The sequence below is a fragment of the Pholcus phalangioides genome, unplaced genomic scaffold (genome assembly GCF_987345545.1).
Source record: "Pholcus phalangioides strain wild (caught in Gottingen) unplaced genomic scaffold, Ppha-v1.0 ptg000020l_1, whole genome shotgun sequence".
NCBI lineage: Eukaryota > Metazoa > Arthropoda > Arachnida > Araneae > Pholcidae > Pholcus > Pholcus phalangioides.
In genome coordinates, this window is record NW_028301613.1 from 7,110,090 (window position 1) to 7,124,798 (window position 14,709).

The 14,709-nt window shown below is 44.8% G+C and overlaps 1 protein-coding gene across 1 annotated transcript in view; it reads right to left on the reverse strand.

Annotated features, from left to right (window-relative positions):
* LOC149070889 (rho GTPase-activating protein 44-like) overlaps positions 1–14,709 on the reverse strand; it is a 73,777-nt gene that overhangs the window by 22,837 nt on the left and 36,231 nt on the right. The window contains exon 2 of the mRNA XM_089248503.1: positions 2,129–2,282. Coding sequence (XP_089104629.1) covers positions 2,129–2,282 — 154 coding nt within the window. The remainder of the gene's footprint in view (positions 1–2,128; positions 2,283–14,709) is intronic.

The window sequence follows — 14,709 nt, forward strand, 5'->3', positions numbered from 1 at the left end:
AATGACCGCGGTGCGACAAAAAAAGATCAAATGATGACCAGGACCCCCCCCCCCCCAACCATTCAGAAGCGAGATATTATTTACTGAATGGTTTTCTCAGCAAATTTAAAGGTTGAAAAGAATTAATAAATGAGGTCAATATCCGGGCCTCCGGGATGGAGCCTCACCTGTCGCGCTCCCTCTAGTAGGGGGGTTAACTGAGTTCTAAGAATAGTCCCACTATTTTCATCCATATTTTGACACCCGTATTTTTTTTTTCCTCAGCTCTCTGCAGTCCGCTTTCGTTCCCCTTCCTTCCACTCGATTTGCAGCCGTGGCCTACCCTCAGAACATTCTAGGGCCCCAGATTTGGGGAGCTGAGCCGTAAATTATTTGAGGAAAGCTTTGAAATAGTATCCATGTTCTAGGAATTATCTGGAAAATACACATTCATGGTTGTGCGGTGTCCTTCAACTGCTTGTCCGCAAAATTATTTGGCTTCATAAATTTAATTTTTTGCCGGTCCGCAAAAATTATTTTTCCTATTCCTTTTTTTTCCCTGCTTGCTTTTCACTAGAGCGTCCACTAATTATTTCCCCCATTTATTTATTTTTTTTGCCGGTTCGCAAAGTTATTGCTTCGTCAGTCCACAAAATTGCTCAACTGCTTTTACAGAATCCGTAAATTTATTTCTTCTATTTGTATTTTTTCCTCCTAATTATTTTTGAAGGTCCGCAAATGATTTCTTTTATTTCCGCCGGTCCGCTAAAATTGTTCAATTACCTCTACCAATCCGTATTTGCCTGTCTGCGGATCATTTCTTCCATTTTTCCGGCGGATCACGAATTATTTCCGTAATCGCCGGCTAGCAAAATTATTCAACTGCTATTTATTATTATTCAGTCATTACAATTATTCATTCCGCGGTGTTAAAAAAGTGTTAAAAAGTGTTAAAAAACACTGGTCGAAGCATCTTAGGAATCACCTAGATCTAGGATACTTATGGTCTGGGGACACGTGCCCCCACCCCTTACCATATTTTCTTATAATGGCTCAAACGTTTCAAACCAGTACCCCTCGCATCCAGGAGCAACCGTTTCACTGTACAGATTTCTAAGTGAATTCAAAGGGTAGTTAGAAAGAAGATCTAAGGAATCCTGGGATTCAATTGAAAACTATTCATGGCTTTGGGAGCTTTGGGAATCACCTAGAAAATATGAATGGGCTAGGGAAGACTTTAGGAATCACTTGGCAAATATACATGGTCCAGGGAAGCTTATGAATTACGTGGAAAACATCCATGGTCTAGGGAACCTTAGCTACTATGTTCTAAGCAATCCTTGAAATAATAATGTTAGAACATTGGGAACCCTTGAAGTAATATCGATGTTTTAGGGAACTCTTGAAGTAATATCGGTGTTTTAGGGAACTCTTGAAGTAATACGGAGGTTTTAACAACTGGGCTGATGCAAAGACGAATTCAGGAAAGAAAATTCAACTGCCTCTACGGGGAATCGAACCCATGTCTCTTTCACATGCCGGTTGAGCGCGCTAGACCAACACTCCCTATAGATAAGATTATCTTATCTATAGGGGGTGTTGGCTAGACCACTACGTTATTATAGACCTTCTTTTCTTTCAGCTTGTAAGGGGCCATTCAAGTATTACGTAAGCAGATTTTCAACCATTTTTACCCCCTCCCCCCCTTGTCAGCAAAAGTAAGCAAAACACTGACACCCCCCCCCCCCCGTCAGCAGCTTAGAATATTTCATATCTTCAAAAAGGAGTGGTTGATGACGTAAGCAACCTTCAAACCCCCCTCGTCATCGAAAGTCAGCAAATCCGAAACCCCCCCCCCCCGTCGTAATACTTTAATGACCCCTAAGTACTGAACGGGACCCGTACATGGACCGCCAGACCTAACTTAGCCTATAGCTCAAATACACTGACATTTTCCCGCCAGATGATGACCTAATATGCGCGCTTTGAATATCTATCTTCTTCACCAACATTACTAAGCCACATTTGCATTGGACTAATTTCATATTTTAGAGTGTTTATTAAACTATATAGCGAGGTAACGACCTTCCTAAGAGGAGGATACCACAGCCACGTTCTTATAACAGGTAAACACCACGATTTGACTTACCGTCGATCGTCTGTCTGAAGAGGCACCCTCCACAGCGAGCCTTTGCATGCAAGAGGAGAGCTTCTTACCGCTGTTCTGGCATGACTGCCTTATGAGCTCGACCCTCTTCTCGGCCACCGTCAGCTCGTCCGTCAACAACTCCGTCTTTTCACCCCTGTAATGGAAAGAAAAGACATTTCATTAAATTTATGAGCGCCATTACCAGAATGCTTATGAAAATCGGGTAGAGAGGTGATGTGCTCGAGCCCAGGGGCAGCCCAAGATGAAATTGAAGGGTCAGACCAAATATAATACGCTTTGGGTCAGACTTTTTCGGCATTTTTATCATATATGTAGAAATGTCCTCTCCACTTGTTAATACAAGATTCCTCGAAAGACTGGTTATATTTTTCGAGATGATGATCACAAGGAAGAAAATTCATCTCTTCCTGCACGGGGACTCGAACCCTGGTCTCTCGCTTGCCGCCATCTGGTGGCCTATGTCATTCACGAGCTATTAGTTCCTGCTTCCCTCCATGTACGGTGCCTTTCAACATAGAATATTTCTCCCTTGGAGCGTATATAAGTATATCTGTTTCCATAGCTTAGTCGGTAAAGCACTCGTCCGGCAAGTGAGAGACCTATAGATCAAGGTGTACCATTCAAAAAAACCAGAATAATTTTTGTTGCCATTAATAATATGGAAAGTATCGGAAAGTTCAGATTTTGTCGTACGTTAGTGAAAGCATATTCCCTTGATAGGATAAGAATGCTAAGCAAAATTTGGGAAACTGTTTCATAACGGGGGGGGGGGGGGGCATAGCGGAGATAGACTTGGAAGTCTGGGGGGGGGCACGATGATGATGATGTCAATTTATACAACTTGTATATACACATATACATTAGATCGGTCGACTCCACCCATGCTCCTCCATATCTCCGCATCTCCGCCCATGGGTCATGGGGGGAGGAATCATAAACTGTCTCCGTAAATCAGCCATTGAGCATGGTCTGCAGTGATGCTCATTCCGAAACCGGGGAATAATCAGAGGATTATTTATGGTTTTGCCGCCTGTGGGCTACACGAATTTTGCCTCTCTTCGCTCATTCTAGTCCAATTTTCTTGATCACTCATTCCTCGAATTCGCCGCCATGTGCCACGAACCAGCTTGGTTTTTCTAGCCTGTAAATATGCCTGTGTCTGTAAGTACTTCTTTTGGTCACTCACATGCTTGCGTACTCTTTTGGTTACTCACATGCTCACAAACTCTCATGTTCAAGACGTGTCTGCGTCACTCTCATGATTACACACTCGACCTAGAGAGTGAAAGCATGTGAATAGCCAAAAGAGTGACCTAGAACTCTTTTGGCTATTCACATGCTTCCACACTGGTTTGGTCATTCCCATGCTTACACACTGGTTTGGTCATTCACATGCTTCCACACTGGTTTGGCCATTCACATGCTTCCACACTGGTTTGGTCATTCACATGCTTCCACACTGGTTAGGTCATTCACATGCTTCCACACTGGTTAGGTCATTTACATGCTTGCGCACGCTCTAGGCCACTCTGTTGATCACTCTTTTGTTTACCCACATGCTTGCAAAGTCTGTAGGTCACTAGCAGACCTAATTTCGCTTTTTGGGCAGAGGCGGATTCACGGTTATAAAATTTTACCGTCATTCTTCCATATCATGACTTAATTTTCTTAGTCCCTCATTAGTAAAATTTGCCACCCCTTAAAACTCCGAGGACCCCTTTTCAAGCCATGGGTTTAGCATGTATGACCTGTGATGATGATGACGATGCTGTTGCAACATTTTTTGCCAAAAGAAACTTCGCTATATTCCCGCGAGTTGCGGCCCCGGACGTGCCCTTCCCCAAGTAATTTGTGAATTGTCTCGAGGCGGCCAAATTGCCTCTTGTAAAAATAAACAGGCGTTTGATGTGTGTTATTTGACAGGAGCTTCTCTGGTGTTCGAACCATTTATCACAGTTCCCAGAGGCAAGAAGGGGGGAGTTTTTGGAAACAGTGGGCGGCCTTTTCAATTTACGACCTTATTCCGAAGTCATTAATTAACGCAGTTGGAGATTCACGAAGGAAGGATTCTAGAGAGAGAGAGAGCTTCTCGTCGGTGTGTGTCATCGACGAGAAATGTCTCACGACAAAGCGTAGGCTGCAGCCGAGTACTGCATAATGTTTCGTTCAAACTATGGCAGATGATGATTAAGGCAATTACAGGCAAACCCCCACTATTGCGAACCCGGCTCATAACGGACATAGCGAACGAAATTTTCACATTTGATCGGATATGGCGAAGAGAATAATCTTTACTTGAATTGTATTAAAGTTTTTTTTGGCAAAAATATGTGGCAGGACTATTTTAAGAGCATCATGCGCCCCACCCCCCCAGGACAAATAGGTGCTCCGAGGCTCTTTTCAAAATTTTTTGCCCTTCCTGCTCTTTTTCTGAATTTCTGCGACCCTGCCGCCGTTTTTCAAATTTTTCGTCCTCTCTGCTCTTTTCTAAAAATTTCTTCCTCTTTTTTGTTCTTATTCTGAATTTCTGCCCTTCCTGCTTTCCCCCTCCCCCCAGAATTTCTGTGACCCTATCCGTTTTTTTAAACTTTCGTCCTCTCTGCCCTTTTCTAAAAATGTCTCCCCCTTCCTGCTCTTTTTCAAAAAAAATTTCTGACCTTCCTGTTCTTATACTGAATTTCTGCGACCCTGCTCGTTTTCTAAACTTTCGTTCTCCCTGCTCTTTTCTGAAAATTTCTGCCCTTCCTGCTCTTTTTAGAATTTCTGCGACCTGCTTTTTTTTCTTCTGAATTTCTGTCTGTGACCCAGGCCCGTCATTTAGGTGGAGAGGGGGGTCAGGGGCACCCTTTGCCCCCCTTGCCTTTGAAAATACACTAAAAATGGTATATATATATATATATAATTATAAATACATTGAGTACATGTTCTTTGCCCCCCGTGGAAAAAGTTTGCCCCCCCCCAGGAAAATTTGAAATGACGGCCCTGCTGTGACCCTGTCCGTTTTCTAAACTTTCGTCCTCTCTACTCTCCTCTGAAAATTTCTGTTCCTTTCCCCTGATGCTTTCTGAATTTCTGCCTCCTTTCAGAATTTCTGCGACCGTCCGTTTCCTGTTGTCTGCTCTTCCTTTTAAAATTTCCGCTTCTTTTTGAATTGGTGCCCCCTGACCTTTTTTTTCCCCGAGCTTTTTTCTAAAACTGCTCCTTTTCCGAATTTCTTCGACCCTTGCACTTTTCTGCACTCACAATTCCGCTCTACTTTTCTAGGAATTTCTGCCCTCCTTGTCCTTTTCGGCTTCCCCGGTTCAAAAAGCATGCATTAGTGCAGTACTCTTATACATATTTCTTCAATACTGAAGAAATTTTCTCAAGTGAATTTGTGAGGCACGAACCTCACCAAAAGTTATTTGCATAGCTTTCTCTCCCCACCACCCCAGCCACTTTTCTTTTATTATTATCTGCTTTCTGAACGCGTAAGTCATCGCGATACTTACTTGTTCCGAGCCTGACACACCTTATATATGGAAACCTCAAAAGGTCGAATTCAACGAACTGTGTCCATCACATAATGTTCCTGGCCGGAACGAGAAACCCCCCAACATTGCAGTGTTGTTACACATAAAAGAAAAGGTGCATCACGTAATAATGGTCACAGGTGATGAAGCAAAAATACACGGACATGGAGACAAAAAAAGAACAGGAAATCCCATTTCCGTTGCCAAATACGGAAAGTTATAGACCCATCATGGTGCTCACCGAAAACAAAAACAAAAGCTATCAAAAAAAAAGCCACGAGAACAAAATTGTGACAGGGAAAATAGATTCCTATTCAAAAAACAATGCAGCGGAACTTCAATTGAAAATAAATAATAATCAGGAAAGCCACCGGTAGATGGCGCTTTACTCGCGTTTGCTTCTCTGTTAATGTGACTCAGCCTAACTAAGCCCGTGAAGGATTACAAGTAAGGATATTGAGGGGAAAAAGAAGTTTATCACACCAGTGGTGTCAAAAAGTAAACCATGCAACACGGAGCTTAACAAGAATAAACTGTACTGATTACCCCCATATCGAACATCAGTGCCACCTACCGGCAGACCAACGAACCATATCCTACAACAAAGGTCTTCAACCTTTTTCTAGTCGCGAGCACTGCCTTTACCCATCACCAAAAGAAGAGCACCCTTATACCAAGTTTGCCATACATATGCATGGAATCAGGATGGTTTCAATCCCTTAATGCAATTTGTGCAAGATGTTGCACAAATCAAGTGCTCTCGAGCACTAAATCGGTCACGAGCACCGAGCACTCTGGGTGCTACAGGGAGCACCATGGTGCTCGCGAGCAACGGGTTGAAGATGCCTGTCCTACAATCAAGGGTGATCAACGTTCTAGAGAATGCGGGCCGCTTCACTGGTTAGAAAACGTGTCACGGGCCACTCAAGTGAAACTGTAAATGTGCCGTGGGTCACTTGAGTGATATGAAACTGTCCAGCAGAAGAGCTTGTTTCTCATAAGTTCGGGCCCTGGGCAAAGATGAATTTTCTGGGCTCCTCTTATTTAGTTTTCTTTGAAACAGAGGCATGGAAAGGGGGAGAGGGGCCCGTGCCTACAGAACAAAGGGCAGCCAATTTCTGGGTCCTAAAAATCTTGGGCCCTCGGCACGTGCCCAGTTTGGCCATAAGAGAAACAGGCCCTGTTGTAGCGGGTCACTTTAGAGATTTGAAAATGTACCACGGACAGCTCAAGTGCTCAGGAAATGTGCCGCGAATCACTCCAAAGTGATCTATAAATATGCAGCGGGTCACTTAATTGATCTGGGAATGTGCCACGGGCCATTTAAGAGATCTACCTACTTCACCGCACACCAACTCCGGTGATATCGCCACACCGCAATTTACTACCGAACGAGTTGGATAGGAAATGAAGGCACCATCTATCGGTGTTCGCCTCAGGTTTATCGGGAAAGAACTTTTCATCTATGTTCTTTTCCGAGGACGAGCACCTTACCACGACGCCACTCGGGGACTGCTTAAGAGATCTGGGAAACAGTGCAGCGAATCACTCAAGTGACCGCGGGGGTCACTCAAATGATTTGGGAATGCGCCATGGGCCGCTGTGGTCGTAATGAAGGACTCACACCATGAAAACCTGGGTTCGAGCTTTGCCCTCGCCACAGTAGTGGTCAGCCGGAGTTGGTTTTCGGCAGTTCGCAACTTCGAGGCGCGAATGCGAGCTGATCCAACACCACCTATAGAACAAGGGCCTCCGCACGAAACTCGTGACGTCAATGAAGAAGGCCATTTCTCCTGTTGTCATTGGATATACTGCAAGAAAAGGTACAGATATCCCATGCGTCGACCTGCTATATCCAATGGCAATAGGTGAAATGTTCTTCTTCAGTGACGTCACGAGCTGCGTGCGGAGGCCTTGCTCTATAGGTGGTGTTTGCTGATCTCCTAGTTAGAAGGTCCCCGTCCCAGAGAGCAACAGGCCTACAACAAATATTCAATCATTACACATCACTCACAATCTGAAATATACATGGCAGCACTGAATTCAGACGTAACACTAGATACGCACTCAGACTGTTTAGGTACCTACACACTCCTACCTTTAGTATATGTACTCCCGAAGCGAGTACACCTACACACTCCAGCACAACTTCGCTCGCACGGGTATTTCCCGTCATGCTGATCTCCCACGATACTTGACGGCCAATACAAGGGAGGAATACGGTAAGTGATGTAGAACAGTGTTTCTCAACCGCCGGGCCGCGGCCCGGTACTGGGCCGTGACATCATTCATACCGGGCCACGACTGATCTGCCGTTTCCTTTTCCTCCATTCATGTTCCGTTAATCATGTGTTTGAACGGGCCTTCCTCTTACAAAAATAAATGAAACCGGGCCGCGGGCTTCCAAAGGTTGAAAACCACTGATGCAGAACTACACCGCGGGTCACTTAAGCGGTCTGGAACTGTGGCACGGGGGGGGGGGGGTGTTACTTAAGTGATGCGGAACTGCACCGCGAGGCACCTAAGATGGGTTGAGACACTATAAGAGACGTGTCTGTAGTTCATTTTTCATTTTGAGAGGTCGCGGGCAACACGAGATGACTCCGTGGCTCACGGGACATGGGTCGAGGGATGCTCGTCCTTAAGAAAGGGTGTTCATCCTTTTGGGGTGAGTGTGCACCATTTCAGTGATTTTATAAATGTGTCGCAGTCCGCTTTAATGATGCACTGCGTTTTACTTAAGAGGTCTGTAAATATGCTTTTTTTGTCACTTAAAGTGATCTGTTCCGCGAGTCTCTTTGGTGATCCGGAATTGTTGATCCCGAAAGTGATCTGTAAATATGATGTGTTGGGAACTTATTGATCTCTGGAATTGTGCTGCGGGTTACTTACGTGATCTGGGAATGTGACGCATGCCACTTATGCGAATGATCTGAAAATATGCAGCGTACCACGAGCGATCTGGAATTGCGTTGCGGGGGTCACTTGGTGATCAGTAAATATGCTGTGGGACACTTGAGTGACTTGTAAATGCGACGCGGGTCACTCAAGTGATATTGAACTGCACCGCGAGTCACTTGAGTGATTTATGAATGTGTGCTTAGTTAATTTTTACAGAATTAGATTCGAGAGGTCGCGGGCAACATCAGATGACTCCGAGGGGAGGGGGGGGGCCACATTTGGTCCCACGGGACATGAGTTGAGGCCTGTTTATGTCCTAAATCAAACGACCGTACGACATTTTTCCCTTTCGGAATCCAACGACTTTAATAACTTCATCGACACCAGCAGGTCAAGCGAGTCATGAAAACAAAAAGATAAGGAAAAAGAATATTGGTTGTGTCACGTGATTGGAATCCACAGCGGGCGAATCAAATTCAATTTTCTGATTCATCGAACACCGATAAGTTAAAGACACGTGCTCATTATACACATAACGGTACTGGACCGAGAACGAACGCATCATCCAATCACGACGTTCCATTCCAGCGACTTTTTGTCTCCCCCCCCCCCTCCCCCATCCTCGAAAAGGAAATTGCCATTCCACTGGAAAAAACCGAAACTACTACAAACAGTTATGGAAAAAGATCACGGCAAGAGAAACGGAAGAGAAATGGACGCACAACGTTAACCAAGAGGAACACTGGGTAACATGATTACATGATGCCATCCAATCCGATGGAAATAAGAGATATATACTATATATATATTCAACACAAACTTGTGATAAGGCCCAAATAGAGGAAATATATATTCAGAAGTTTATTTTTGAGTGGGGGAAGAGAGCCATTGCTTCCCCCCCCCCCCTCGTAGACGAGAAAATTGCCGCCATCATCACGATCCAGTTACGTTTTTCAAGGAAAAAAGGCCTCTCTTTAGAAGATTCCATTTTACTCTAATATACCGTAACTCGAGCATGTGCTCATGCTCAACACCCATGGCCCGCGGACCAAAATGTGCACCTCAAGAGTTATCGGATGCGGCCTAATTTTGTAAACTTAATTCGAACCCAATTTTGTAGAAATGAACTAAGCGGCACGTTCACAGAACACTTGAGTGACCGGCGCCATAGTTCCAGATCGACCCGCTAAAGCGTTGCAAAGCACATAGCCGGTCCGCGGTGAAGTCCCACATTACTCAAAAGTTACTCGCGGAATACTTAAAGATCACTTGAGTGACCTGCGACAAGGTTCCAAGGTGTTGAAGAGCAAGATACCATGTCTGACCCCCCGTCTAGCGACTCTGACAGCGAAAATACGGATGATCTTGACCCGCCAGTTACCAGATCACGCTCCACCGGTCAACATTTTATGCTGGTGTAATCCGAAACCCCTCAACGAGATGCGATACGACCAACTCACCCACTCACCACACCCAGGGCTTGTGTAAGCTCCCTGATGTCGACGCCGTAACTATAGGATCACATGTGTATTATCGTGTGTATATAGTGTGTATTATAGGATCTCCTGTACATTTTGTATATTTGTATACTCTTCTTTCTTGCACTATTTTTTTTTTTTTTTTTTTTTCCATCATTTTGGAAATCTGCACAGCACGGGCACTCTGCTTCGCTCAATCTTTTTTTTCTTTTTCTTTCTGTAACCGTCTTAGAGGGACGGCGCGGTGTCCCCCCTTGGTAAAACTTGGCTCTCCAGCTTCCTGGATGGGAGCGCTCTCTAGCAACGGCTAGACGGGAGCCATCACTCTCTGGCAGACGGCCAGCAGAGATGCTCCCCGGCGCAGACGGCCCGGGTGGGAGCCTAGGTCTGGACACCAAGCTCCCTCGAAAGCGGACGCGCTGCTCTGTCACCTTTCCTTTTCTCACATATATCTATCCAAGAATCTAGGACTCGTGATGGGACAGTATTGTCTTCCACGGTTGTGTCCATTCTGTATGGCTCTTGCAGTCAGATTTTCTTTTACTCAATAAACGGTCTCCGGCGCGTCTCCAATACGTTAGAGGTTCTCACGAATATTAACGTGGAGGCGCGTCTGGTCTTTCGGTGTTGAAGAGCCTGGTGGTGCAGTTCCGCATCACTCAGGTTATCCATTTCAGATCACTCAAGTAACCCGCGGCACAGTTCCAGATCACTTGAGTGACCTGCGACAAGGTTCCAAGGTGTTGAAGAGCCTGGTGGTGCAGTTCCACATCACTCAGGTTATCCGTTTCAGATCACTCAAGTAACCCGCGGCACAGTTCCAGATCACTTGAGTGACCTGCGACACGATTCCAGAGCGGCTTTTGAAGCGGCTCGTGGTACAGTACGACATCACTCAAGTGACCCGCGGTATATTCACAGATCACTCAAGTGACCCGCGGTATCCACGGCACAGTTACAGATAACTCAAGTGACTCGCTTCACAGTTCCAGATAACTCAAGTGACTCGCTTCACAGTTCCAGATAACTCGAATGACTCGCTTCACAGTTCCTGATCACGTTAGTGACCTGCGACATGGTTCCAGAGTACCTTTGAAGCGGCCCGTGGTGCAATTCCACATCACTCAAGTTATCCATTTCAGATCACTCAAGTGGACCCGCGGCAAACCGCTCTTAGGGGGAGGAAGAGGAGAATCATTCGGCCCTTCACTGGGTCCGCGCCTTCTTCACACGTTCAGAACCGTCTTGACGCATGGGCAGGACATGCGTTAAGACGGCTAATAACCGAGAAAGCGTAATTGAGGGAAAGGAGCATCATTTATGCTTCCGTTTATGCTGTTCTTTCTCAACTTTTCTCCGATGTTGGAATACAAATATCTCAGCGAAAACATGGAATTTTCTTTTGTTGGCCCCACGAGAGACAGGGCAACAACTTCGCAGTTGAAAGTGAGACCGTGGGGGAGGGACCGTATTCCGATTTTTTTATTTTATTTTGTGAGACACTGTATTTTCACTCTCAGAATTAGCACAGGGTGACCTATGAAAACATTCTGAGTATTTTTAAACTGGAACTATACTTATACGATGAACGGTTGATGAGATAAAGACTTGCAGGATACCCTGTATAGTATACCAGGGGTGCACAACCTTTTCAGTCCTCTCTGTATATACAGTGACCATATGACCCGTATTTTACTGGACATTCCCGTTATTTTTACATAAAATGGCCCGTTTCCCCCTCTTATTTAGATTTGAGATCATTGCCTTTGACATTTTCTGTTGCAATTGGCAGCTTCACTTGACTTAGGCAATTTCATTCGGCTGTAATTGGAAACTTTACTTGGCTTTGACAATTTTTTGAGTGTGGTGACTTTACTTGTCTTCCATAATATTTTTTTTTTGCGCAATAATTGTCAACCTTACATGCCTCAGACATTTGCTTTTGGCTGTAATTCCCAACCATACTTTCATTAGACAATTTTTTGCGATAGTCGGCGAAATCCAGGTACGAGTACCGATTTCCCGTATTTTTATGAAGGAAATATGGTCAGCTTGGTCTTTTTCCGTGAGTATTCATACTTTTCTACCGGAACACCTCTCGCGGGCCTTATGCATTTGGCCCGCGGGCAAGAGGTTGTGCACTCCTTCGGTATACTCAACGGAAGAGAAAGTCAATGGTGTTTATTTGCGTATCTGAAAAATTCACCACCAGCAATTCCCCGCCAGGAAAATTCACCGACAGCAATTCACTGCTGGAAAAATTCACCGACATCAGTTCAACATGAGTGAACGATTGATCGTGTGAGCGAATGAATGAGTAAAACCGGCCTGTCTCACAAGAGCTAGCTCGCTCACTCACCAGGTCATTTAGTCAATCACTAAGTAGCTCATTCTATCACTCACTCACTGGGTGGCTCACTTTGTCGTTCACTCGCTAGCCACTCATTCTATCACTCACTCACTGGGTGGCTCACTTTGTCGTTCACTCGCTAGCCACTCATTCTATCACTCACTCACTGGGTGGCTCACTTTGTCGTTCACTCACTAGCCACTCATTCTATCAACAACTCACTAGGTTGCTCACTCTGTTATACACTTAATCACCTGGTCGTTCACTCTCACTCACTTATTACCTAGGTCGTTCACTCTCACTCACTTATTACCTAGGTCGTTCACTCTCACTCACTTATTACCTAGGTCGTTCACTCTCACTCACTTATTACCTAGGTCGTTCACTCTCACTCACTTATTACCTAGGTCGTTCACTCTCACTCACTTATTACCTAGGTCGCTTCACTTACTTCCTAGGTCACTCTACTCACTAGGTCACTCACTTTGTCATTCACTTACTAGGCCACACATTCTATCACCAACTCACTAGGTCACTCACTCTGTTGCTTCCTGACCAGGTCACTCACTCTGTCACATGCACGCAATCACCAGGACGTTCACTTACCGACTAGGTCGCTCACTGTGTCACATACTCACAATCACTTACTCACAATGCCACTCAGTCTACCACTGAGTCGCTCAACATGACGGTCACTCACTAGATCGACCACCCACCCACTAGGACACTTACTCTATTTTTAGGTCGCTCACTTGCTCACTCACCAACACTAACCACTCGATCACCAACTACTGCATCATTTACTGACTCACTCGGTCATTCCTCGCTCTCGCTTATTGGCTCAATGACTCGTGTCGAACTGTTGCCGGTGAATTGTTAGCCAGTGAATTTTCCGTAAAACGTTTATTTGTCGTTGTTTCGTCCACGCTAAATATATATATAATCTATTCGTTTTACTATTTATATATCCCACACGCCCTTTTCCCTATATTATGACGAATCACGGCTTCCGTTTCGTAACAGTAGTCGACATTTTTTACGGTGGTCTTTTGTTTATCTGTTTCATACATATACGCCAGGGTGTTCCAGGAAGAGAGGAATATAAGTGATTACTTTCGGTCAACAGACACTCATCCCTTAATTCACAATTCTGTCCGCTATTGTTCTTCGTAGCGAGCGATAATAATCGATACACGTTATCCGAGGAAAACGAGGCCAGGGCACGAACCTTGTGGGAAATAAACTGAGGAGCTTTTTTTTCTGTGGAAGCCCTCGTATATAATAGCCGCTTTTCCCAGGAAACAGGGTCAGTCGTTGCCGTTATTAACGATACTATTTATTACGCGAGCCTAGTTTCTATTTTAATTTTTATATTATTATTACGAAACCCATGTTTAATGCCCACGTGATCGGATCCAACGAATTGTGAGCGCCCTCTCGTTTTTTTTTTTTTGTCAATGGCTTTGTATCATGCAATCATTGGTTACTAGGCAGCTAATTTTTTTGCATATACCAGGGGCACGATATGCTAATTAAAGCAATGTTATACCATTTTTGCCCTCGATGGGATTCCTGGGGTTGAGGTTCAATCCAGATCTGCGCCGGAAACTTCAATTCAATGTCTTGATACATAACATCTATGGTTAACGTCAAAGATGGCCAGAGCACAGTGTATTCGTACGATGTCAGCACGCGTTTTCCCATACTTCCCAAGCAAATACACGTATAACTTTGCGTTTGCAGAAATGTCCCGTTTTTTTTCCAACAGTAATACGAAGATTGAACTATTCTAGGCTTACACACACGATTGCTGCCGCCGTCCTTTCTTCAACATATACATACGCTCCAAGGGACAAACACTCTATATGTTTCCATAGCTTACAGCTAGATGGTAGAGCACTCGTCCGGCAAACGAGAAACCAGGGTTCGAGTCCCCGAGGAGACGGAGATGAATTTTCGTCCCTGTAATCACCATCTCCAAAAATAACCAGTCTTTCGAGGAATCTTGTATTATCAAGTGAAGAGGACATTTCTGCATTCATAACCAGGGAAACCATCAAACACGAATTCGATCAAGTTGGCGCGAATTTGCATGAAAATATTCACGTGACTGATCCGTTTTAAGCCCAACTTTTTGACACACTCTTAGAGATGCTCTAATTTGAAGTGGCGGCGGGGGGGGGGGGGGGAAGCCAATTTTAAGACGCATTCAGTATATTTCATGGGCATTTTTTTTTTTTGCTACCGATATGCAGGGTTGTCAAATTCGCTTCCCGGGTATAGATACACATCCCCCCCCCCCGGCTGGGGTTTTTTGGG